This window comes from Sesamum indicum, linkage group LG6 (genome assembly GCF_026168435.1).
Source record: "Sesamum indicum cultivar Baizhima isolate 11 linkage group LG6, ASM2616843v1, whole genome shotgun sequence".
Classification (NCBI taxonomy): domain Eukaryota; kingdom Viridiplantae; phylum Streptophyta; class Magnoliopsida; order Lamiales; family Pedaliaceae; genus Sesamum; species Sesamum indicum.
Window position 1 is genome coordinate 24,974,355 of NC_142662.1, and position 24,912 is coordinate 24,999,266.

The window sequence follows — 24,912 nt, forward strand, 5'->3', positions numbered from 1 at the left end:
CGAGGATGTGAAAAGGAGATGTTGTATCCTCTCAAGCACGTGAGTTCCGCGTGCCTGTAACTCTTCTTGGGCAAAACTGATTATAAATTTATTTTATTTGTATTTTCCTTTAATTGATTTCTAAAATTTATTATAATTATAAATATAATTTTATTTTTTAAAAAATTATAAATAACTTTTTAAAATTATCAATTCTCTAACAAATAATTCCTACAATCAACTGTTATAAAAGGATATTTATAATTTTAAGAAAATATTTATAATTTTTTTAAAAATAAAAATTATTTATAATTATGAGAATTTTCAAGGTTTACTCATAAAATTATTTACCATTCATGTATATATCTCCCTCCCGTTTTTCTTTAATTTATCAATTTTTTACACGGAATAAATTTGGATATTACGATCAGTACTTTTAATGTTTGAAATATTTTTAAATACACACTAATATCCTTATCTATTGTTCATCCAACAACTAATCCATTTCGTTAGTTTTTGTTAAATTTATATTTATTTTTTATGGTGAATTTATTAAAATATCCTTGTCAATGAAATTTTTTTTACTTAATCTTTAATTTTTTTTAAAATACTTTTATAGACTTGGAGGGTAAGGAAAAAATTTCACGATATCATTTTTTTTTATAATTTTTTAAATTCTTTTTAACCAAAAAAAAAAAAGACAAAGCAAAGTGGACATGTTTCAGTTTTTTTCAAAAATTACATAATTTTTTTAAATATTAATATTTAAATAATAAAAAATATTTATAATTATGACAAATTGAGCTCGTTAATTCACCATTTCTATTAATACCATTTACATATAGCTGGATCCATCAAAATGGGATTTGGATCAAAACTGATCCATTTGTAGCCCCACATGAAGCCTGACTGCCCTTTCAAGTATGGGCTATGGGCCTCAAATTCTTTCATCACTTCTCAATCGAAGCCCGAACCGCCTGACCTATTCGTATTGCTTCACATGGGTAGGGCCCGAAATCGTGGAGACGGGCGCACTCTACCGACCGACAACGAAGCCCGGAGTCAGAAAAGCAAAACAAACAGCCATTGAAAAGCTCTTTGTGTTATGCTCCAGCACTCATTGTTCACCCGCCGCTGAATTATGGGGCCGCGAAAATGCGAAGTTTGTGAGGAGGCGCAGTCGAAATACAAGTGTCCTTCTTGCTTGATACCCTAGTAAGTTGATTCTCCTGTTTGTGTGTGTGGATTTGTTCGGAAATAATCTTACTTTTAGCTTTGCAACTTTCTTAGTTAATTAAGTACTAATGGATCTGTATTGGATTCTGCAACGCTTCAAAGTTGTTCGTTGGCATGTTTCAAGAAGCACAAAGGTATGCTGATTAGGTCACTTATCGAGGTTTTGTTACTTTTTTGGGGGGTTTAGACCTGTTACTCAACTGGAGTTTTTGTTGCTATGTTCCTGCAGAAACTCCTTGCTCGAAACCGGAACCAATTAATGAAGAAAAAGTTTGTAAGTGTCATTGTATTCTTCAGTGTCAGTTGTTGCAAGGATGATATCACTAAATCTCTTTTAACTTCTTCACTTAGAGTGTTTCCTGTGATCATTATTATTCTTCTCTTTTTTCTTTGGTGGGTATTGCAAGATCATACGTGTTGGGCAGAAATTGAGTGGCCTTAGAGGTTCAGCAACTTATGTTTTCTTCATGTTGTACATCAAGTTTGCATTTGATATTTTCTGCATTATCAACAAGAACGAAATAATTAGCTGAAAAATATAGTATGCATCTTCATCATCGCCTCACGCGGGCATGTTATTGAAGACACAATAAGGATTCATGAGACTTGAATATCTCTGTTGATCATTGATCGTCTCATTTCCTCCTATGCACACACATGTAACCATGTGACATAGATTAAGGTCTCCAAATTCAATTTGATTGCATTTCTACAGACTACCCAAAAAGAAAAAAGAGAGAAAAATCCCAATAAATGCATACAACTTTGAGGGAATGCTTCTGCATGCCATTTGACTAAGTAGAAATTTCTCTCGTGCTATTACATCACCATTTAACAGTTTGTTATTTTATCAGATCCTAGTGCAGCAACAAATGATGACAAACCATGTTATGTCGATGAACAGAATGAGGTGTTGCAAGAGTCACAACTGCAGTCTTTAGGTACGGTTCTTAATAATTGCTGTTATAATTATTAATTTCCCTGATCATCAGCCTTACTGGATTCAACCATATAATTTATTCCGACATTTATGCATCTCTACATTTGGTGGTTTATGTCAAGATTTTATATGTAGGTCTAGCATGTGATTGTATGCAATTCGCGCTGGTTGGTGCCTTTGGAAGTTTGTGTGAACTTCAGACATAAAAGTCTGAATGTAAATTTCATTAATTGGTATGTCCAATTGAAAAACTGTAAATGGTGTGTAATTGGGTGAAGCTTAGATGGACATGATTTTGAGATGGAGAAGAGAAGATTGTGGTGTTTGAAAAACTTGCCTGGTTGAGCTGCGAGAGGATAGTGGTGATTGGGAAAGCAGAATCCTAAAGTATGCAGGCAGGGGGAAAGGAACTTGGATGACCTATAATTTAATATGGTAATCCTGTCACCCAACTCCAAAAGGCCATTTTAAACGATGGAGATTTGAGTAATATGATTCCAAAACAGGGAATTGTATATTTTTCTAGAACTGCATACCACATGCCATCATTTTACGTTGAAGTTCTGCATCCAGCAGTATTTCTCTGAGAGCGTCAGTCACCATTTCTCAAGTCATTTAATTGATATCCCTTGCCTGTTCTGGCGGAGACATTTTTGAGTTTAGACAATCTCTTCTTAATTGTCTGGATAATTACCATGTTTTTCACATTATCATTCTTGTATATTACTAAGTCAAATGGTCCCATAAACTAATTTATTTTTCTATGGTCATTCTTCCTTTTCTGATTCTCTGCAGCTGCATCAAATGAAATCCGTGACTTAATAAAGAACGAAAAGCTTCAGAAAGTTATATACAAGATTGATTGCTCTGCGGATCCTGAGAATGTAAGTCTGATTACTGCTGCTTCGCTCACTTATATGTCTTTCTGGATTCAGTATAATCTTATTGCAGCAGAATTTGTCTTCAGAAAAACTGCATGTATATCCACTTGCAAATTACTATAGTGAATGAATCTTTCTACTTTGGTAGGAGCTTGATAAATCCATGGAGGAGGAATCGTTCCGCTTGTTTGCTGAAAAGGTACTACTCCCGGCTAATGTATATTTTCCAACTGAATATGCTTATGATATTAGTTACTAGTTCTGCCAGCAAAGGTTAACGTTGATGGATATAACATTCCCTTTTTGCAGATTTCGTCAATCATTGGTTCCTGAAGCTTGGGTATTCAGACCAGAGCCAGATTTTGCTATGGTGTCTCTGTTACAGATATGTTGTAAAGCTAACTCTTTTGTTCATCAAAATTTAGATTTTTGTACATCAACTGATGAGTAATCAAGAAATTGCTATGCCGAATTTTATGTTGCCATGTCCTTAGAATCATGGATAAAATGCCAAAACCATGCTTGAAGCGTTTACTCTCTTTCCTGTTCTAACTCCCTTTCTTCATCATTCTCTTTTGGCTTGACAAGGTGAAAAATCTTGATGCAGTACCATGTCTGTCTTCTGTTTCCTTAACTCTCATTCCTGCTATATTTCTTCTGACAAATTCTTGTAGTCTCCGGGCCAGACATTCCAAAGATACAAAAACAGAGCTGATGTAAGCTCTTTGCATTAGCGTTCTGGTGCAATGCTGCTCCAATTGTGAAATTCCGTTCTACCTATTCGACCCAATATGATCAACTGAATCACTTCTTGTCCTTGGCAGAAGCCCTGATCTTCCTGCCTCTCGATTCAGTTAAAGGGATTACACAATTCTCGAGATATATTTCTGCCCCTCCATGCCGACAGTAGGCTCCAGGCCGGTGAATCCTGTGGTGTGTTATGAAAGTTTGACATTGCGAGATGCACTTCAACCAATCCAAGGTAAACTGATATTATGGTAATAATTACACGATAGTACATGCATTTCAGTAGCCAGCAGACTGGTCACTACTTCTCATATAGTTAGAGTTGGACAAAAGCCTCCATCTCCATGAGCGATATTCCTTGAAAATTAACCTGCAATTGGACGATCATCTGTTACATATATAATCCCGGTCCCCAACTCGTGCGAAGTTCCTATTTTTACACTCACAACTCCACTTGAACAGCCAAAAATATTCAAGAACCTGTAATTCAACATATGATCCCATACGAGTTGCTGAGAGACAGTGTATTGGATTCATTTCATACCCGATTGCTTATTGCCAGGGTTGCCAACTTCTTTACTGCTACTAGGCTTGCCAGCATTCTGCTGTGCCACTGCTTGGTTCTGCAAAATGAACGGACAGAACTCATCAATTGAAATAATGATACGTCAAAGGGGGAGGTAATTTGCTATATAGGAATTCAACTTGCCTGTGGTAAAGGTAATGCTTGGTGGAAACCAATAAACTGTTGATATGGATCGACAAAGTTTGGCATCGGTGGCTGGTTTGGGTTGTGGGCAACAAGTGAATTTAACGTAGGATCACTCTGGTTATGCGCCAGAATCCTGGAAGGATCATGCTGCAAATGAAACGCTGGGATGGGAAATCGAGGACCCATTTGTGCTGCCACTGATGGGTTTGGCATCACTGAGCCTGGTAGTATAGATGGATACGGCACCATTGGCCGGTTCATGCCCATTCCCATCGACATCAAACCCCATGCCCATTCCCATTGCAGGAATGTACTGCTGCATGCCAGGGTACAGCATCGGGACCGTGCCATATCCCATGGACATCATCTGCAGAAACAACAGAATAATGAGAAAAAAAGAATAAGCTAAAGGACTTGATTTGTCAAGTCAAATACTCGGTGGTACATAATGAACAAAGGCAGGGTTAAATCTACCTGCACTTGCAGTTGCAGTGATTTCAAGTACTCAATTGCCTCGTCCAACATCGAAGCTTTATCTGACTGAATTTTCAGAAGTCAAAATGCAAACTTAGTATAAAAGCTGAGGTTGAATAGTAGACAAACAGTTAGGCTAAGGTAAAATGCAGAGAGTCAAACCTTGTTGCAACGAGGTATGAGTTCCTGCAACGCCCTCATCTTTTCATTAATTCTATCTCGACGCCTCTGCATAAGGTGCATTGTTTAACATTATGAACTGAATAAACATGATCTAGAAATAAAGCATAGTCTACAGACCCTCTCCGATAGATTGTGTACTTCTGCAGCTCGAGACCTTTTCATCGATGTCGACATTGAACCATGACAACATTGCTTCTTAGCTTCACCGGATTCAAACTCAATATCCTAAAACAATAGATAATCAAAGCAACTCATGTCAACGGAGGCGACATATCCAAAATTGTGAGTTCGAATCCTATTTATATTATTGTAGTTTTCTTCCATGGCCCAGAGCAAGAACAACTCACCTTAGTTATCTAAATCTATGCTTCTAATTATAGTTGGGTAGGGGATTAAGCTTGTGTAGTAGTATAATATAGATCCTGATACTGTATAATGCGTCGATGATTCTTTTATATAAATACTGATTTATACTATTGATATTTTTACGTTGGAACTGTGGAGAAGTGGTGATATGCAGCCTATACACGTGGCACGATGCAATGCACGGACAAACATGATGGGCAAAACTAGGAGTGTCGTGGTGTACAGGCACGTCTGATGCTGCGCCGAATGCTAACATGCATATGCAACCCCTATACTTTTTGAATGTTAGTCTGTTTCTGGGCTAAGGAGGGTGGGAGGGTGCGCACGCTACAGGACAAAACCCTCATAAGCACACGTTAGACCCCATCCCTGCGCACATTCGCTACACCGATACCTATTCTTTTTTTCTTCTTTAACTTATGTATATAGATATATAATAAAATAGTACTTCTGTTTTGAGAATTAAATTAATATGAAAAGAAAAGCAACAAATAACGGCGTAAGGTCGTTGCTCACCTCACTCTGACCCTCGTTGTCGTCGGCTTCTCTGGCTTTCCGCTTCCGGTCCTCCGCCGTCGAAGAAGGCTCCGGCCTCTGATGAGGATGCGGCTCGCCACTGGCGGAGAAACTCGCTCCTGAGCCGCCCGGTGACGACGTCACCGTGACCTCACAAGCAACGGCACCCAATTCCCCGCCCTCCGCGGCGGTCACACCCTCTCTGTTCACCTGCTTGCTTCTATCATCCTCCATCGTGTGAGAAACCCCTGACCGCTGTGCCACCATTGGAGATTCATTCGACTCCACTACGGTCGAAGTGGTCAGCGACGGCTTTGATATCGGCTCGTTCCTCAGCAGCCTCGAGAAATGCACGAAATTCGGCACTCGACTGGAACTTTCAGGCTTCTGTGTCGGCGGTGGAATAGGCGGCCGAGATGGCGCCGGCGGAGGCCGGATCTCAGACACGATGCGAGGGGGGGCGACGCTGGCGATTGGAGTTGGGGGAGGAGGAGCGGAGCAGAAAAGATCAGTGTACAAATCACGTTCGTAGGAGGAGTCATCAAGTGGATACTGAAGCCAAGATACCATCTCATCCTCCTGCATAAACACATGCTGCTGCTGCTGCTCTTCGGTGCCGCCCGACCGGATCTCTCTCTCCACCACTTGCTCAGCCGGAATAACAGCATCGCCGCTTCTACCGCCGCCAACAACCGGTGTCTTCTTCGATGGTCTCTGGACCACAACTTGGCCATCTTGCCATTGCAGCTCCATAATTTCTTCTTCACCCCTATAATCGAAAACACAAAACCTCATCACACATAATTCGCCAATATACACACCAGTATTGAAATTAAAATAGTTGGCCCAAATTCAAAACCTTACACAGTAGGCTTTTTGCGGCTGGAGAATACAGAAGCAGGAAACAAATAGTCCTCCTCCATCTCATAAAGATCCGGCACGTAGTGATTCATGGATCCTCTCCTCTCTTCACTTGATTAAACAGGTCAAAATTCAATCCCCAAACCTACATATGGATAGATTCACCGCCCTATTACAGAGTTAATCATGGTTGGTTCTGGAACAGAGTATAAAAAGAGAATATGCCGACGTTGCCACCGGTACGCATGAAACCTCTTTGTTTCTTGTTTTCTTCTGAATTTGAACGGAGTTGAGGCTGTTTCAGTTTTTTGTCAATAACTCGGGAGGATAAGGTGTGTCTGAGTCTCACAGCTCGGATTGTGACACTGTAATAACACATCAAGATAATAATTGCGGGGGGAGGAGAGGAGAGGGGTGATAGCATAGAAATGCATCGGATACAGTGTTTTTGTGTCGCTGACACATTTCCCGACCCCCCATTTCACCACAATGTTCCCCACTTGTCATTAACTAATCTTTGGCCTTTTTCCCTGACATGAGATGCCACCACCTCTATTCATTTCACAATTTCGTGTTCTTACTGCGGTGTTTCAATTTCTTTTTTCCTTTTTCTTTTTCTTGGAGAATTGGAAGAAGTGGGCTCGGAAATGTTACCGGAGGATGTGATGAATATTTTCTCCCGGGAAGCTTTTTTGGTTTGGTTTATAACGAATTGACACTATACACATGTGTGTGTCATTAGAGTTTGAATACGATTTGTCCAATAGCTCGTCATCAATCGGGTCGATTTGAACTTGCACGCATAATTAATAGTTTGTGATTGTGACCTCAGCTATCATTTTTCCATACTCAAATTAACGAAATTCAAGAGTGGGTATCAATGGGGTACTAAACCTTTAATTTGTTAGGCTAACGCTTCACTCAGTTCAATCATATAAAACTGACATACAAGATTGGGCTGCGTATACGCAGACCCTCATTCTAATTTAGAGAATGGGGTGTGTTTACTGGATTATTGGGTAATTTAGGGAAAAGTTTCTCCAAATATCTTTGAGAAATAACAAAAAACTCATTCGAAAACCAAAAAAACTTCTTCCTTGTTTGAATTTCAGTTACTTATAAATTTATTTAAATATTACCTAAATAAAGAATATACCATCAGTCATTTGATTGAATTGATATAAACTCTTCTTAATAGAAGAGAAAGTCTTGATTCGAACTTAGATTTTTCCTCTCAATCCCATTGTCATTAAAAAAAAAAAAAAGAAAGAAAGAAAAGACATGAGGCATCACTCTTTTTAAAATATTAATATGATTATATACAATTTTTATATAATTTAAAAAATTATATTTAATACTTTTAATGTTTGTTCGGTTAGGAGCAAAACCCTTTTATTATCCCACGCCTGTGTCCAAGTTTGTAATAAGTAGTGTCATAACATGATGATTAATAAAAAGTCAAAATCATGGGATGGTAAGGAGGGTAGGGCAGGTTAATTAGTGTGAACATGCCTCAATCATTCATTCACTCCAAACAATTTTGTATTTGGAGCGAGGTGGTCACATCAAACATTTTGTTTCTTTGCTTTATTTTACTATAATATTTTGAATAATTGCTTATTACCTTCGAATCTACATACGTGTATGCCTTAGACTTTTCCCATATCGGTTGACTTCTTAATTCCCGAGAACTCTTTTCCTTATTAAAAGTAAATTAAAATAACTCTTTGTTTTTTTCTGTCAAGTACAGTGGTTTCTATCTTCTCTTTTTCTGGGGGTGTTTGCTTTCTTATTTACTAAAACAAATTACTTTTAATAAAAAAAATTATTTTAATATATATGCACACAATAGAGTTAATTATATTTAGTAGACCTTTCTAAAAAAGAAATTTAAAATTACACATATCTTCCTTAAAAAGATTATTATTTGCACCCCACCCCTTTTTGTTAGGAAATAGACGAAAAATACTAACTTTAAGTATTGTATAAATTTGCAATTGTCTCTTATTTAATATTTTTATGTGTATTTTTATACTTGTAAAGGAATAAATATAATATTCTTATATATATGGAGTAAGTAAAGTTAACATCATTGTATTTTTTTTCCTTATAAATATAAAATTATTATATGTAAGATAAAATAAAAAAATTATGTAATTCTTTTTTCTAATATTAGCATTTTCGTTCAAATTCTGATAAAAAAAAATCAGGTATAAATAGTAAACGTAATTCTAATTTTTTTTTGGAAAAAGAGTGTAAATTTATATTTTGAACCCTATATAATATTGAAGCTTGAGCATTTATTTCAACGTTTAGATGTTGAGTCTAGTGCATATATCTAGCTGCATATAATTGATTAGTGCTTAATCCTATGATTTAACACCTTATCCGAATACAGATTCCTTTGTAATCTTAATTAATGCTAATAATAATAAAGTGTATATATAGGATTAATGGGTATATATATTAATCTAATAACAACAACAACTTTTGAACTACATTTTTTAAATTATTAAAATTACTGTGTTTGGAGTAGCATTGCATTCTTAATTATGTCTCTGTCTCTCTGTCCCTCTCCCTCTCCCTCATATGTATAAATATAAATATGTGTGCTAATTGCTAATATTTATTTGTTGAGAAGGACAATTAACGGTATAAACGGTCTTTAATCTTTATTAATGGGTGGAGGGTATGATTAATTAAACACCTGAAAGTAGCAGGCCTGTTTAATTTTAGTGATGGTGACACAAGTTTCTTTATCAATATTTTATTTATATTATTTTCTAAAAATCCTCAACATATATGTCTCACCAAGTTTCTAAAAATCTAAAAAATTCAAATGAAAAATAATTGTATAGTTTTTAGATGGTGAAGTGGACATTACTATTTTATCCTTGCTAAAATATTTTAAAATATAAAAAAAAAAATTTGAGGGTGGGTAAAATCAATAATTCATAAAAATATTTATATAAAATTTTAATTTATAATTCAAAAATGGAAATGTGGAGTGCACGATAATGCTTGAAAGGGACAAAGAGAGCTGCATTTATCATTGTCACCCAAACGAGACCATTATTTGACAATGATGATTGATGAGTGACAATAATTCTTTTTTTTTTATGTCTATAATAATGCAAGCACACCAAAATACGCACAATACACATAAATATATATATATATATATATATATATAACACAACATTTTATTTTTAAATTTTAAATCAAACAAGTTTGTCTGAAACATCGTAACGTTGTTGTATGAAAAAAGTGCAAAACAGAATTTCAAGATTTATATTATGGCAATCAACAAGTTCTGAGACGGGGTGTGTCACCTTCAACATCAAATCAGCTTCAAATTTGTAATGCCAATCTAAATAAAGGACATGTGAGATCATAGGATCCATTTACTAAAATTCAGTAATGAGATAATGACTTAAAGATTTTGGCTACAACTAAATTTCTTTAATATCCAATAATAAGATATGATTTGTTGGGCCGAATACATACACATGCAATGTTTGAAAAATATCAGACACATAGATTACCAGTCTAGTGCATGAAATGTTGGGTGGTAGAACTTTAGTGGTTTTCCTTGTGGCCCAGTCCCACTAGGACAATAAAATATTCTAGCTTCCATTGGTTTCATTTAGGATAAATTACTATCGACACTTTCTTCAAGTTATGTCTAATTATGTATTTGTTCTTTGTAAAATAACGAATGCACCCCTGAAGTTGTAATTGTAATTACAAATATATTTTCTATTTTGTTGTAAATTTTCATAAATACACCTCTTATGATAAATTTCATCGACACTCGTATATTTTGCAAAGAGCAAATGTATTTTTGACCTAATATAAGGAAGGTAACTTAATAATAAGATGTTATTGCATATTTCCCAAGTCACTCTCCGCTTCTTGAGCAACAAGCAACAAAGGCTGCCTCTGAAAATGTAGAAAGACAATAAGTATTTCATGAATGGAGGCACATCTCAATTACACTAAACTGTCTTACCTTCAAGGATAACTCCAGCACTTTGACCATGCCATTTAACTCCACTACCAACCTACTCATAACATCATTAGGGGCATTTGCAACCTGCATCACAAGGCTAGCATTTAGCATGATGTAATTATACACCCACATTCTATTATATATAGCATCCCTAAAGTTTGATTTCGTCTCCGTCAATCAAAATCACCAAAATTTGTTAATATTAACAAAAAAAATCTATATTAACTCCTTCTTGACTTATTACTAACTTATTGCAGGTCAAATAAATTTTTTTATAACCAAACTACCTTCATAAGTTTCCACGCATTAATGCATTTGAGAAATTTTCACTAGTTTAGTTTAAAAAAAAAAAAAATATCTGACTTGCAATAGGTCATAATCAATCAATCGAGAGTAATATCAATTTTTTTGTAAATATCACCTCGAGAGTAAAAAATATTATTAAATATTATAAAAAACTTTTATTTTTATTTATAGAACTTTCTAAAAAAATTCTCGAGGTTCCATATTTGTTTGGAACCTAGGGTCTACAAACTTTTATATTTATATAAAATATTGTAATTTTTTTAGTATTTCTAAATTCATGTTGCCTTTGGCACTTTATGCTTTGTTTTTTTAATAGTAACCTCTATTATATAGCCATTTAAAACAATGAATTTTGGAAGACATTCATTTAATGTACATCTCATGATTTTTTCTAAAGATAATAAATATCATATAACTTCGTCAAAGAACATAAAACTCAAAAATACAAGGCATTGTACATGATAAGAGAGAGAGAGAGAGAGAGAGAGAGATGGGATTTATTTTCAATTGACTCGGGTATAGAACTAATTATTCATGATATCAAAATTTATATGTGCACTATTTATCAAAGTTTAATGGGATAAGATTAAATTAAAAATGAAATGCTGACAACTGAATTAGATAGCACGAGATATTTAAAATTGTTACCAAGTGGCAAAGAATATTGGGGGATTTTCCAATTTTGGGTGTGGGTAAAAATTCTAAATCATTAGCAACTATAGTGCTGAAGAATTAGCACCATGCATTTGCAGCTTATATGTATCTTTAACTAATTCATCTGCATGACCAAAGTGAAACAAACCTACCCATTCATATTAAAGTTAATATCGATCTTCTAATAAGTGCACTAATTATTTTTTCAGTTCTTTCAATTTAAATATTACTGTAATTATTTATGATTTGAAAGTTGAATAATATTACAAAAATCAATAAAACGCCAACATGAAAAGGAAAGCTCACACATGGCCCATGGGCTTCAACCGAGAAACAGATGAGGGGAAAAAGGAATTTTTCAATTATCGCCACAAATTAGCATCACGACTCCTACACACACTCAACTACAATTATCTCGACTCCTCTGACCAAATGGGTCAAAAAAATAGAATGAACCTTACAGAATGAATTGCAACACCAGCTCAACCCTTTCCTAGGATATTTCACATAATATACAAAAAGGCACAAAAGTTGAAAGATCAAAATTAACAATCCCGAAATACAACACAACCAAACTAAAAACACCCATCATTGGGTAGTAGCATCAATTGGGGTACCAGTCCTAGCCTGGGATATTCGGTTCGCGTAAATCGTCACCAACCTTAGTTGTGTGCTGTTAAGACCCTCCAGATATGGCAAAAATGCTTTCCCCAGCATGATATAAATGTCAACTAGACAGAATACAACAGTCTGCAATCACATGCCAAATGGGCATAAATTCAGATGCAGTGGGTGTTAGACTATAATCCAAAAGGAAAAAGGCGGAAACGGTAAACGTTTTGATGCTGCCAGCCAATGCCAGCAGCCTTCCGTGATAATTCCACATATAATCAGAACTAATGAACGGTTTTGTTTTTAAGCTAGCAAATCAGTAGCAATAAAGTGTAGAAACAAGTTTATAACAATTAAAGCTCCAGTTTGAACTCACCAAATGTCCCACACAAAAAGTTAATCGGCAAATATATTGTGATTATGCTGAAAAATAAATTTCTTTTTTCAAAAACAAAACTCAATTAGAAGGCAAACTACATGTTAAAATTTTTAGTAGTTTTGTTTTGTTTTGTTTTCTTAAATAAGTAAACAAAGAATGATGATGCTCACCTTGCGAACATCAGCACTCTGATTCCCAAATGCATCAAAGAGAGCTGGCAAGAATGAGGGCAGTTGAGCCATCAGTTCCTCTTGGGACAGTCGGGCCACAAGCTGCATACAGAAGCCAAGTAACATAACAATCCTCAACAGGTCGGAGTTGACAAACACCTTAGGTTCCACATCTACCCTCACAAATCCTCAAAAGCAAATATTTGCAAATAGTCACCGATGGGGACACTGGTTCTACAGATTTTTCATGGAAAAAATAATAACAGATCTTGAGACTGATCCATAGCTATAACCCATATTCACCATTCAGGAAGTAAAAAGATTCTCAGTCTTTTGTATACAAGAACAAAATTAAGATAGACAGACTGTTATCTTATACACGAGATAAATAATTAAAAAAAAGGTCTTTTACACCATAGCTAATAAATGATCAGCTCAAGCAGCGCAAGTTATTCTGAAGATATGATGAATGATATAACAGATAGACAGACATGTACAAATTGCAGGATGCGTTCCTACTTATGAGGAGGGTATAGCTGAGAACTTTCTATCCAGCACAGCCTCATAGAATAGTTAAGATCCGTTAAAAATATTGGCAATTCAGTCTTATGTTACCAAGTTATATCCAGAATCACCAAATCAAATGTAACATGAAAGATCCCCTAATGGAAAAAGACAAGGAATCCAAAAATATAAGACTGTCCTTTGCTGTTCTTTTAAGAAGGAAATTGGAAATTGGCCATTGCTCTTACAAGCAAATAAAAGTCTGAGAGAGTTTACCTTTGTCAAACAGTTTATGATTGTCATGAGAGTTTTCTCATCTTCAGTAACAAGAGAAGGAACAATAACCTGCAATAGTGATGGACAAAAATACCAAGGCAAGATCAGAAATCAAAACCTTTGTTACATTAACAAATGACTAGAGGAAGTCCAAAACAACTGGTATCTAGTTATAAAAGGCCATTCAGTAGTCCTTACACGTAAACATCTAAATGGGTCATATTGAGACAAAAGTATAGTAAAGCAATACTCTGATTTATTAGACACCTGCAGAAAGCTGAAACAATAAGACTGAGAGAAGACAGTGGGGAGAAACTGAGTTAGTTCAAGAAAAACTGATACTTTTTGAACACTGTCCTTTGTCACATGAAGCAGCTTTTCAATCACAATCTCAACAGAATCCTCCATCGAATCTTTCTGCAAAAAGTAAGAAAAGCTCATGAGGATGAATGAAATTGCTAGAGAGGGATATCTTTGGTTTACATAATCTAAAGTTCACACATATGTCACCAGACCTGATTCTTCAACATTTCAACAATCACTGCAAGAGCCAGCTCACAAATAGTTGAATCAGAATCATCCAGCACTTCAAGTATAGCCGTTAATATCTGATTGAAATACTGAAACGTGCAAATATTAGCAACGGAATGCAACTGATGCATATTAACTAGCTACAGTAACTACAAAAATGAACAATAAATATATTTTTCAGCATCAGCAGAAAAGGTAAAACTGCCTCCAATAAAGGACTCCATGCCAAAACATAAAAATACATAACCTAAGGGGAAGAGATACTATTAAGTAGCTAGAAACAACCCCGCTGAGGCCCCCCAACCCACCCCCACCCATCCCAAAAAAAAAAGGGTAAAAGAAATCCAAGACAAAGAAAGGATAGCATAAAGAAAGTGAAACAGATGAAAATTAATAGATATTATCATTTAAATGACATGAAAAGAGGATTTAGTCAAAGGAATTTGACTACTATGAAACATGCTCACATGAAGGAAGAGAAATAACTATCAACAGGTTAGAGGAGTCAGGAAGTTTGGTGCTTGTTTCAGTCATACCTTCCAGCCCCTCAAAAATGAAGGAAAGATGGGAACCAAATATAACAAAACTTGGAGGTGCAGCAGCCTAAAAAGAACTAATATGATACTGACTGCGAGAATAGAAAGGAAAGGCTGTAAAGGGAGATATAGATTGGACAATCAACATACCTTGCTCCAAATAGAATCATCATTAGATAAAGAAACTTCAAGCAACTGCTGAAGTGCATCATGCTTGTTTGCTGTAACACTCTCGTCGTTCCCTTTACAAATCTACCAAGAATAGGGACAAAAGCAAAAAAAAATAAGAAAAGAACAGAGATGGGAAACCTCCAGAATAAAATCGGCATGCGTATATAACAACAGCAATGGGAGATATCCGGATACAATTGAGGGGAGCAAGCAGGATAATTATAATTGGCAGAATCATTTGAGGAATGACAGGACGTTAAAAACTCACCAAATGAAGAATCTGGGGAATGCTTGGTGCCGCTGCTTGTTCTGCAGCAAAATTCACTTTCAGATCAGGGAATTTAGGATGATTTAGTGTCACCTTGGACGAAGTTTCATTATCAACTTCAAAGTCCACAGACTTTAGCAGATGGTTGGTACCAGTCAGAGTATCAAAACGTGGAGCTGAAGAGGTCTCGATATTTGCAAGGCTATCTATTGACCAAGGTTGAATACTGTCAGAACTGGTAGTAGAGCCATATTTCAAAGTTTGGTAACTTGAAGTAGGAATATCAGGGTTTGTTTTAGCCTCAAGCGCATGATGATGCAAGTTCTCCTGGGCATCACCAGATGTTAAATTACCAATAGAGCCTGTAAGATGGGATGCATCTTGAAGAGAACTCCACTTTCTACCACCACCACTATTGACGGAAGCACCTAAATACCTTCCAAACAGATGGCTCTTCCTTGACGCTCCCATATACTCCTCGTCGAAGGATGTTGCAACCACATCAAATAAATCATATGAGGGCTTGCCACGTTTCTCTTTCTTGCTTTGCATAAAGTTAATCAAGTCTACTTCAATACGAGGAGTATACTGCTTGAGGGCTCGTCTCAAGGAACTCTGTTCTTCAACCAATAAGCCAAGGATAAAATTTAATACTGCTACAGAGTCAAAATGAGTATACACAGCAATCATGCATGCTACGGCTGTTTCTTTCAGTTTTGTATTTTTATCATGGACCAATGGCGTCAATTTTGCGAGCCATAACTTAAGGACGCCAGAGTAGGCAGAACCCTCAGAATTTGTTGCATGCTTGTTAAATGAACCTATAGCAAACTCAATAACAGCCAATTTTGCCTTTGGAGAACGCTGTTCATCCAATGAACGCAGTAAAGCCGGTAGAAGGGAATCAGTACCATATGTTTTGCCAACCATAGCCAAAGTAGTTGAGCAAGACTGCCTTACTAATTCCTTTGGATCTACCAAACGCGAGAAAACTTGGGGTAAAATCCTTTCCATGTAACCTTCAAATGGCTTTCTGCAAGCTGGAATAAGATCCGCAAGAATTGAAAGAGCCGCCTGGGCAACTTTATGATGAGGGTCATCCAGATGCTGGAAAAATAGCTTCATGACCTTCTCAAAACTCTGCATGATTTCTTGGATACCTCTTGGGCCTTGCTGTAGCAGAGAATGAATATAATTAAATGCAGCAATCCGGGCACTCCAATTGGAGCTAGCATTGAGCCCTTCAGTCAGAGCTTCGTGAAGAGAAGCTGGACCATCTGAATAACTTGATTCCTCTGGCAAGGAGAGCTGACTGTCATCAAAGCTCCTTCTCCTTCCCACAGACATTCGTCCTGCTGCATTCTTTCTCAGAAGAGGGCGCTGAAAATTCGGTATGTGATTCTGTGAGTCCCTGTATGGCATGTCTGAATATTGCCTATCAGCATGAGAGTTCATATATCGCCTTGATTCCCTAAAACCATCATTTTCTTCACTAGATCCTCTTTCTTGTGCTTTTTCAGAAGCCCTCTTGGCCGAGTAAGTGGAATGTACTGATAGAGGGTCACTAACTTCACTGCTATGACGTGATAATCTACATGAAATTTTAGAAGCCTGAATTCGGGTGATGATATCAGACATCATCAAACCTCCGTTGCGAATATTACCTTTAGATATACCAGGTATTGTATCTACTAAAGAGTTTGCAAGACTACTAGAAGCTGGAATAGCAAGGGGAAATGGTGGATCATGAGATGATGGTGGGTCAACTCCTGCACTAGGGGCAAGAAAATGAATAGCTACCCACACAAAGATTACAACATAATTAGCATAGAATTTTGCTGACTACATTTTGTTGACGACGTTTGGCAACAGATTGACAAGACTGCCAAACCAAAGACAACTGGTTTTCGATTGGAGAGTATAGTTATGAATTAAGCCAAAGTAGAAAGTAAATGCAACACAAATACCTAGGTCCAAACTGGACGATCGGAATTTCTGAGTTATATCCAAACGCTTCAGCGTACTTTTTATGGCAGGGACCTTCTGTTTGCTTGAGTGTAGCACATTTTCCAGACTACGTTCTGTGCCTTTACCCACAGACTTCGCTTGTGAGGGTACTAGTCTGGAGGCAAGAGATGTCCCTGAAGGTAAACTTGCACTTCTATCCATCGGAACTATATCAGAATTTCCATAACCAGGTATACTTGAAGATACAGATGTCTGAGGGTCAAACGACATGTTTGAACTCCTCTCATGAATGGAAGGAGAGGCATTTCTTCTGTGCATTCCTCCTCCATACTCATCATTTATTACCTAGAAAAGTACTATTTTGTTCATAATTCTGACAGTAGTTGAAGGGCGCAGAATGAAAGTTCACAATAGATAGTATGTACCCTTTGAACAACAGGATCAAAGGACAAAAACAAACGGCGAGAGCGTTCAGGCCATGTTTCCGCAAACATTCTATAACACATCCTTGCAGTAGATCGTACCTGTTGAGTTTTATGTGTCAAGGACATCCCAAGGGGGGGAAACAGTAAAATTATATTAAAAGTATGAGGTTAAAATTTGGCCCAAATGATAATTTGCCACAGAATATGCAAGTCACTCACCATCCCTATAAAATAAAAGAGATTTTATGGACACAATAGCTATACCTCACTCATCGCATCAGCAACGCAACATCTAATAAGGTCTTCATAAAGGTCAGCTGAGCGATGTATTTCAGGTGCATCAGCCCAATATTCAAGGATTAGAAGAGCATACTCGCAACACCTAATTTAGTAAATAAAATCGTTACTGTAAAAGCACAAGGTTAATTATACCCATAACTTAAGAGGATAAAGAACTATACCTCGCGCGGAGCACAGCAGCACGGTCATTCTTTGCACAGTCAACAATCCGAGGAAGTGCACGGGAAACTTTGCAGTTGCGCAACATCTGAAAAATCAAAATTATAATGAATCAAAGACATACTATGAAGTAAAACAAGGTAATGCAGAAAATAAAGCATTACTGTTTTTATGCAGTTATCTGCAGATTCTGCAATTACGAGCACTGTTATCACAACAAGCTTGAAAAGGACCTGAGTTACAGAGCAGAAAGTGAGAAGCAAAAAGCATGGCTATCTCTAACCAAAAAGGAACTACACTAGAGAACAGCTCCTCACCGGAATAAACATCTCAGCACATGCCTCAAAGTCCCGCAAGAGATCTTTTGATAAGAAGCTTAACAAATGGCATGCCTAAAAGGTGAATAAGAACAACCACTCAACATCTTTAGAAAAATGACATTAAAAAATTGTAGGTATGTTCAATATATGAAGAGTAACGCAACCACCCAAAAAGAAACGTTCTAATAATAAAACATACACCCATACATTTGTTCCCCTTGTGAATCATATGATAAACCACTGTCATGCCCTTTCATTATGATAGATTTCCAAGAAGCATAGGATGGTGAACTATAGAAAAGTGCATGAAACAGAATAATAAAACACTTAAGCAGACTTGACTAGGATGCGGAAGTTAGCACCTCCGACAGAAAACACTGAGAATAAAGTTACAAGAAAAATTACATATTATGAATAGGAAAAGCCATGTCTGTCCCACTTATTTAATGTAAGTGTGACTGCACTTTGTGAGTCAAGATATGCAATCAACATATGGCCTACCTGCTTCACAATGCTTGATCGCCTATCAGATAGTTGTGTGCTCAAAGGAGCAACCAGCTGCTTAAGAAGCCCATGAAAGCCAGGGTAATCAGCTGCACCTGAATGATGTAACTAAACTATTAAATATTATCATATCGGATCCCAAAAAAAAACATAGATAGATTGCATATGCACCTTCAGTCAACATAAAGTATAAATCCTTTTTACAAATAAATAATTACATGCACAAAAGCTATTAGTTGGTGCATTTAAATGTGTCCGGTAGTTAGGACAGGAAGGCCATAAGATGTACGATGTAGCAGTTAACATGATAATTTAGAAAGAAGTGGCTACCAGGCCTTGAATTGAGCAATCAGCATTCAACAAACCTCCAAGAACAAGCCCTTCAACCCTCTGCATGGCTGCAATTCGGACAGACCAATGTTTATCAGGGACAAGGGTGGAAGCAATCTTCTCAAACTCCCTGATAAGCCCCTTTTCTGAATTGACTTTAATTGGTTCAACAGGTTTCTCTGTGATATCACCATCGGCTGCTCAGAGTCAAAAGAGACAAGAAGTTTAGCACATGGTGACGCTAGTCATCTCTGAACCTGTTGCAAACTGTACATTGAAATGACAGTATTTCACCATCTTGTGTTGCATGAACAGAGAACTATTCGTTGTACAATCAACTTGCCCGTAAAACATAATTTTCAGACATGTCAAATACATGTAACTCATTTAATGAACTAAGCACCATAAGATGCAAATGAGTCAGAGATGTGAAGCAGTAAACTAACGAAATAATAAAGTTTTAAATAAGAATAGTTGAATGGATTTTCATATGCATATACACAATAAACTATATATAACACAGTCCAGCACTTATACCCACCTCCAAAGAGAGAAACCTCACGTGTCAAGCTTCTGGCCTTGGGGCTGCTTCTTTTCAGATTAAGGCTTTTAGGCTTAGTATCGCTAGATGAGTAATTGCTCGAAATAGCCTCCGAAGAGTGAACCTTCGGCTCAATTCCTTCTAATCTGGCATTAATATCTTTTAGCTGCAGCGATTATCATGTCAAAGAGTAAAGGAGAATCCTTTTAAAAGATCTTCTGTTCTGTATTATGCTCAAAATATATGAAATCAATATCAGAAATTATCCAGCTGTATTTTCTTGATAAGTAGTATATCACATAAAAAAATCAAGATAACTGGTAGCTTCATGGTTACCATTGGTGTAGGCAGATAATGTCGGTTCAGTTCTTCATGGAACTGAGGTCCTGCCTGAGTATACATCTCCTAGGAAAAGAAAGACAAGGAAAGTTTTCCTTCAAAACAAAGAGAAGGTAAAGCAGTTGTCGGATGCCAGTACTGTGTTAATTATCAATTAGTCAGAAATCCTTAAGCATTTTGACAGTAGCAGAAGAACTATCTGATTGGGAATAAAATACATAAAGAAAATTCCAAGAACATATGCTGACATATTAATCAGTAATAAAGTAACTCCAACTTATCTGACGCTGGGCTAAGGACTAGAGACTCTTGTAACCAGACATTTCAATATGACAACTGCTACAACAAATACAAAAGTGTAAAAAAGTCAACTAAAGCTGCCAGCCTGTTCCAAAGCTTCTTGAGCAAAAATCTTCTGACCAAATTAGAATCACAAATTGAGGATTCAATCTAAAAGTCTCTTGTCAGACCATCAAAAACTGCCACATACCTTCTAATCAGGGCCTGGATTGAACTAAGACACTTACGTGAGTTCAAACAAAAGTTTGAAATCAGTAAAAATGTTTAACCTAGTGGTTAAGCCATTAAATCCAGACAAGAAAAAGCTTGAAATCCGTGGGGCCTGGATTGAACTAAAACACTTACTTGAGTTCAAAAAAAAGCTTGAAATCAGTAAAAAAAATGTTTAACCTAGTGGTTAAGCCATTAAATCTAAATAAGAAAAAGCTTGAAATCCATATAGTGTCACCCCTGCTTTCCCATTTATGTAACAAAAAGAAACAATTAATCAAAAAATTTCCGGACCTCAATACACAAAATAGCTGCATTCCTTACACCAGGATTTGGATCATTCAACATCTGCAAAATCTGACATCCAAAATGACAACATATAAGGCCACTAATTCCACTTTGGTAATCATGCATGAGCAACAATCTTGTTTCCTACCAAACTTCATCCTGATACGGAAACTGCAACAAGAAATAACGATGTCAACATACAGGTGGTAGAATGGCACGTTGAAGAGGTAGTTCTGTAGACGCAAAGAGACCAATAGCTGATGTCACTGTACGAGCAAACTCTTCACGAATTCTCCAGCTTTTGTGCATCCAAGCATAAGATCCAGCTCTTTCAACAATGATCGTGGGTGAAGAAACCTGCACTAAAGTTAACATTCACAATTCTGCACAGTACATCCGATTCCATGAAAAAGGTCCTAATTTTATAGGCTGCACAAAGGGAATGCAGAACACTCTGATGGACCTCCACAGTCCAAAGCATAGTAGTTAATGGCGCATGGCACCCGCCTTTTTGAAGGACGGTGCAAATGTAAAAAATAATTTATATATTTATATACATTAATATTTTTCGACCAGAATAATGTATAAGAAATTAAAATAAATAAATAATACTTATATTTTTTTCCTTTCAAAAATCAGAGAAGCAATTTCAGAAATTAAAATTTAAATAATATGTAGTAACTCTATATATTATGCTAAACTAAAGCATATAGTTGAATTACTTTAGTATAGCATACTTTAATCAATAAACAAATAATAAATATATGAAAAGTGATAACTTCAATTTACATTTATACTTACTTAAAGAACATAAACTACATAGTTACATTACATAGTATCAGAATCAGAGACAAGATAACAAAAGAATAAACAGAAACAGAGTAAGTCTATGAAGAAAAGAAAAGAAAGAAATGGAGTAAGAGAAAGACAAAACTGAAAAGAAAAACAAAAGAAGAACAGAAATTATCAGTGCCAGAAGAAAAAAGAAAGAAAACTTTCTTGGTGGTGGCCCTGGGAATAATCAACAGCAGAAGACTCGAACTCAGGATACCAATAGTTGTAATTCTCGTGAAATATTATGTTGTAACATGCATGCAGTCCAACAGTCACGAGGGGTTTAATTCGCCTGATGTTCCTTATTTTATTAGTTTTTTTCTTTCTTAAATTTTGATGGGCCCAAGCATAAAAAGGCCTGGGCTTAAAAAGGAGCACCTCACGCGCCCCTCGGCAACAGCCCGGATGGTGCCCAGGCATGCGCCATTAAGTACTATGGTCAAAAGTATAATTGTCTATGGAACATGATCACGAAGCCGCTAACTCATTATCAAAAGATCTTATAATGCGGTTATCAAGCTTTGGGCTTTAGAGATTAGAATGTTGCAAAAGCATGGAATTTAGACTGAGATATAGACACTGTTACAGATCGAAAACAAGCAATTTCCTACTGTTGCTACTGTTCAAAAAAATGAGAAAATCTGACCTAACAACATAGCACAAGAACCTTACAGAATCTCTGGATTTTTTCTTTCTGAAGTGCTCAAGCAAATAAACATTTCAGAATAGGAAAATGCTGAAAAGGTGGCAATGAGCAATTTTTTTCACAAGTACGGCCCTTTTGAAACATACAATAAGCTATCAAACTGTAAGCAGCAAGGATTAGGCTAACAAGCAAGTATACTACCGCCAAAATTGTGTTTGCATGGGGTGGAAAAAGTGTGTAGCAAGTTGCAATGACTACAAAGGAAAGAGACAAAACTACATATTTAATCCCACAGGAACACAAATGTGCAAATTTCAGCTACTTTACGAATGTTTTTAAAACGTCCAAAAATTCGGAAGAGTTGCCCATGCTTAGTCCCAAAAACCCCAATTCCCCTAGTCTTTAGCCCAAGAATGTGGACATGGCTGTTAAATTCAAATTTGGACGGAAAAGTAGAAGTTAAATTGCATTTTTAGAACCATATAATTAGGATTAGCAATATTTTCAGTAAGTCTTAAAATGTTTTTATAAATTATCCCAATTTGTAAATTGGTTTCAAAATTTCTTCTGCACTTCCACAAGATATCATCAAGTTATCCAATTTTGATCTAGATCTCTTTCATTAGAGTTTAGCCAGTCATATGATATTGTCAAATAATATTTGGATTAGTGCTTGTGAAATCAGTTATGTGATAATGTCAAGGGTGTCAAAGAGGTTTGTCTCTATTATTTATATTACAATAAAATCTAGTTAGTTTGACAAATGTATTGTCTCTTTATTAACTGAGACAAGTTTATATATATTCTATATTGTATAGAGGCTATGCAATAGCATGTGGTTTGTTGCTCATTAATCAAGCAACTCTTTGTTAAATTAGTGTTTAATCATGACTCCTCTGGTTCGCAGCAACTTAGTTGATTGGAGAGTTCAATTTATAAGATGTCACTTACATGCTATTTATTTATTTGGGTAAGATGTTATTTACATGCTATTTATTTATTTGGGTAAGATGTCATTTTCAGGACAAATGCTTTCGGAGTATCAAGTTGAATAAGCAGATTGAGCTCTACAAGATGACATTGGAGAATTGTTCTATTCAGTTCAAAAAATTTGGTGTACATCTGAGTTTTGGTGCCCTACTCTACAAGAAAAACATATAAAGATTAGGGTCAACTACGGCAACTGAAGTAGAATCCTTTCCCCTATCAGATGTCGCTTCTTCGCCATCTAAACCCTATTGTCTTCATAAATTTTCAAAAGAACAACATTCCTAATCCAGCTATAGATAAATATGATGACATCTTGACAGAGTAAATTAGGCAGAAACATGAAGTCATTAACAATTCAGCTATAGGTGAGAGGCGAATGCAACATCTATTAGTAATTTAGAATCATAAAATTGTAAACCCTTAGCAGGCATAAACCAAGCGCAACCGCATTCAGTATTGGGTTATTGGAAGGTTGGACGATGACTGAATGGGAGTGGATGAAACCAAAAATAATTTCAATTATTATTTTAGTAAGTAGTTCTTCCCCATCTCACAAAAACCACTCGGCAACGCCACTGTGGTTTACCTTGATCGGTAGAGTAAATCCAAAATCATAAAATTTAAACCACTAGAACCAACCGAAATTTCAGGGAATAAAATCCTCCAGGTATATAATGAATAAGCATCCAGAGTACATTAGTGCATGAAAAATTATACACTTACCTCCATGAGAGTAAGCAGTAGCCTCCTCGCAGCATCCCTGACGGGCTGCTTGGCATCACCCAACCTCTCAACCACCGCAGGGACCAGGGCATTAAAGTGCAACTTAAAGTGATCGCCAGAGAGCACGGCGGCGGAGGCGAGTGCCTGCAATGCCCCCTGCGATACACGAAAATTATTGTCCTTCAAAAGATCTAAGCAGACGTCGACTAGTGAAGTCGTCTCCGATGGCGACAAACTCTTTCTAGAAGCCTCAAGGAGTTGGTGCAGACGCTCGACCCCCGCCAGTCTCTCCTTGGTGTCCTTCGCACGGGCCAACTCCAATGCCCTCTCCATGGGGTATTTCGAGGATTCTGAAGAACACGGTACGTTGCTGTAAAGATGGAATCTGCGGCGAGGGGGATGACAGTGAGTGTAGATGGGCGGGGAACGGGAGCGAGTATCTTGGCAGACCGAAGGAGCGGGGGATAAAAGATTTTGCTAGATTGAAGGAGCGTGGGATAAATTGTGCGTGTGGTTGTGGCGGTTAATTTTACTGTCATTGTCTTCAACATTACATCTTACTTTACAAAATTAATTATTTGGATTGTAAAATATATTATTAATCAAATTAAAATTTCTAAGTTCAAACAAACAATATCTAAATATCTATACTATTATTTAAAAAAAAAAACACATTAATCGTTCCAATTTTTTATTGGCCTATTTTGCACTTTCATTCTTT

At 36.5% G+C, this 24,912-nt stretch overlaps 2 protein-coding genes and 1 pseudogene across 8 annotated transcripts; 1 reads left to right on the forward strand and 2 right to left on the reverse strand.

Annotated features, from left to right (window-relative positions):
• The first annotated feature begins 902 nt into the window (after positions 1-902).
• Positions 903-3,508, forward strand: LOC105163491 (HIT-type Zinc finger family protein). 2 transcript variants are annotated; one of them, XM_088881129.1, is made up of 7 exons: positions 903-1,194; positions 1,318-1,349; positions 1,445-1,489; positions 2,070-2,156; positions 2,951-3,039; positions 3,185-3,253; positions 3,346-3,508. In XM_088881129.1, exons 1-7 carry the CDS (start codon positions 1,121-1,123, stop codon positions 3,367-3,369), a joined length of 420 nt encoding a protein of 139 aa, XP_088737255.1. In that variant the 5' UTR covers positions 903-1,120; the 3' UTR covers positions 3,370-3,508. The 2 variants fall into 2 exon arrangements, with proteins under 2 accessions (XP_088737255.1, XP_011080155.1); XM_011081853.3 differs by having other exon boundaries at positions 916-1,194; positions 3,185-3,235.
• Positions 3,425-7,557, reverse strand: LOC105163490 (transcription factor PIF1-like; annotated as a pseudogene). The gene is made up of 8 exons (XR_016065739.1): positions 6,899-7,557; positions 6,035-6,803; positions 5,270-5,377; positions 5,132-5,197; positions 4,970-5,035; positions 4,493-4,862; positions 4,328-4,406; positions 3,425-4,153 (listed from the first exon to the last, which is right to left on the reverse strand). The product of XR_016065739.1 is annotated as a transcription factor PIF1-like (transcript).
• A 4,648-nt stretch (positions 7,558-12,205) lies between these two features.
• On the reverse strand, positions 12,206-24,692 carry LOC105163488 (CLIP-associated protein). 5 transcript variants are annotated; one of them, XM_011081849.3, is made up of 21 exons: positions 24,192-24,691; positions 21,200-21,355; positions 21,005-21,067; positions 20,198-20,266; positions 19,862-20,027; positions 19,356-19,517; positions 18,988-19,085; positions 18,484-18,558; positions 18,331-18,399; positions 18,169-18,254; positions 17,972-18,089; positions 17,708-17,806; positions 17,282-17,627; positions 15,315-17,083; positions 15,026-15,127; positions 14,324-14,428; positions 14,151-14,225; positions 14,007-14,075; positions 13,809-13,877; positions 13,029-13,130; positions 12,206-12,617 (listed from the first exon to the last, which is right to left on the reverse strand). In XM_011081849.3, the coding sequence occupies exons 1-21, from the start codon at positions 24,522-24,524 to the stop codon at positions 12,456-12,458; spliced, it is 4,293 nt and encodes a 1,430-aa protein (XP_011080151.1). In that variant the 5' UTR covers positions 24,525-24,691; the 3' UTR covers positions 12,206-12,455. The 5 variants fall into 5 exon arrangements, with proteins under 5 accessions (XP_011080151.1, XP_088737863.1, XP_088737865.1 ...); XM_088881737.1 differs by having other exon boundaries at positions 14,007-14,225; positions 14,324-14,416; positions 24,192-24,692; XM_088881739.1 differs by lacking the exon at positions 14,007-14,075 and having other exon boundaries at positions 24,192-24,692.
• Positions 24,693-24,912: the final 220 nt, after the last annotated feature.

Excerpts from the sequence above, each read along its gene's own strand:
- LOC105163491 (XM_088881129.1), top strand. The coding sequence starts at position 1,121 with ATGGGGCCGCGAAAATGCGAAGTTTGTGAGGAGGCGCAGTCGAAATAC. Across the intron at positions 3,040-3,184 it reads GCTCTGCGGATCCTGAGAAT|GAGCTTGATAAATCCATGGA; the intron begins GTAAGTCTGATT and ends CTACTTTGGTAG. Across the intron at positions 3,254-3,345 it reads AGGTACTACTCCCGGCTAAT|ATTTCGTCAATCATTGGTTC; the intron begins GTATATTTTCCA and ends CCCTTTTTGCAG.
- LOC105163488 (XM_011081847.3), bottom strand. The coding sequence starts at position 24,524 with ATGGAGAGGGCATTGGAGTTGGCCCGTGCGAAGGACACCAAGGAGAGA. Across the intron at positions 17,807-17,971 it reads TTGCTGATGCGATGAGTGAG|GTACGATCTACTGCAAGGAT; the intron begins GTATAGCTATTG and ends AAAACTCAACAG. Across the intron at positions 17,628-17,707 it reads TTGATCCTGTTGTTCAAAGG|GTAATAAATGATGAGTATGG; the intron begins GTACATACTATC and ends GTACTTTTCTAG.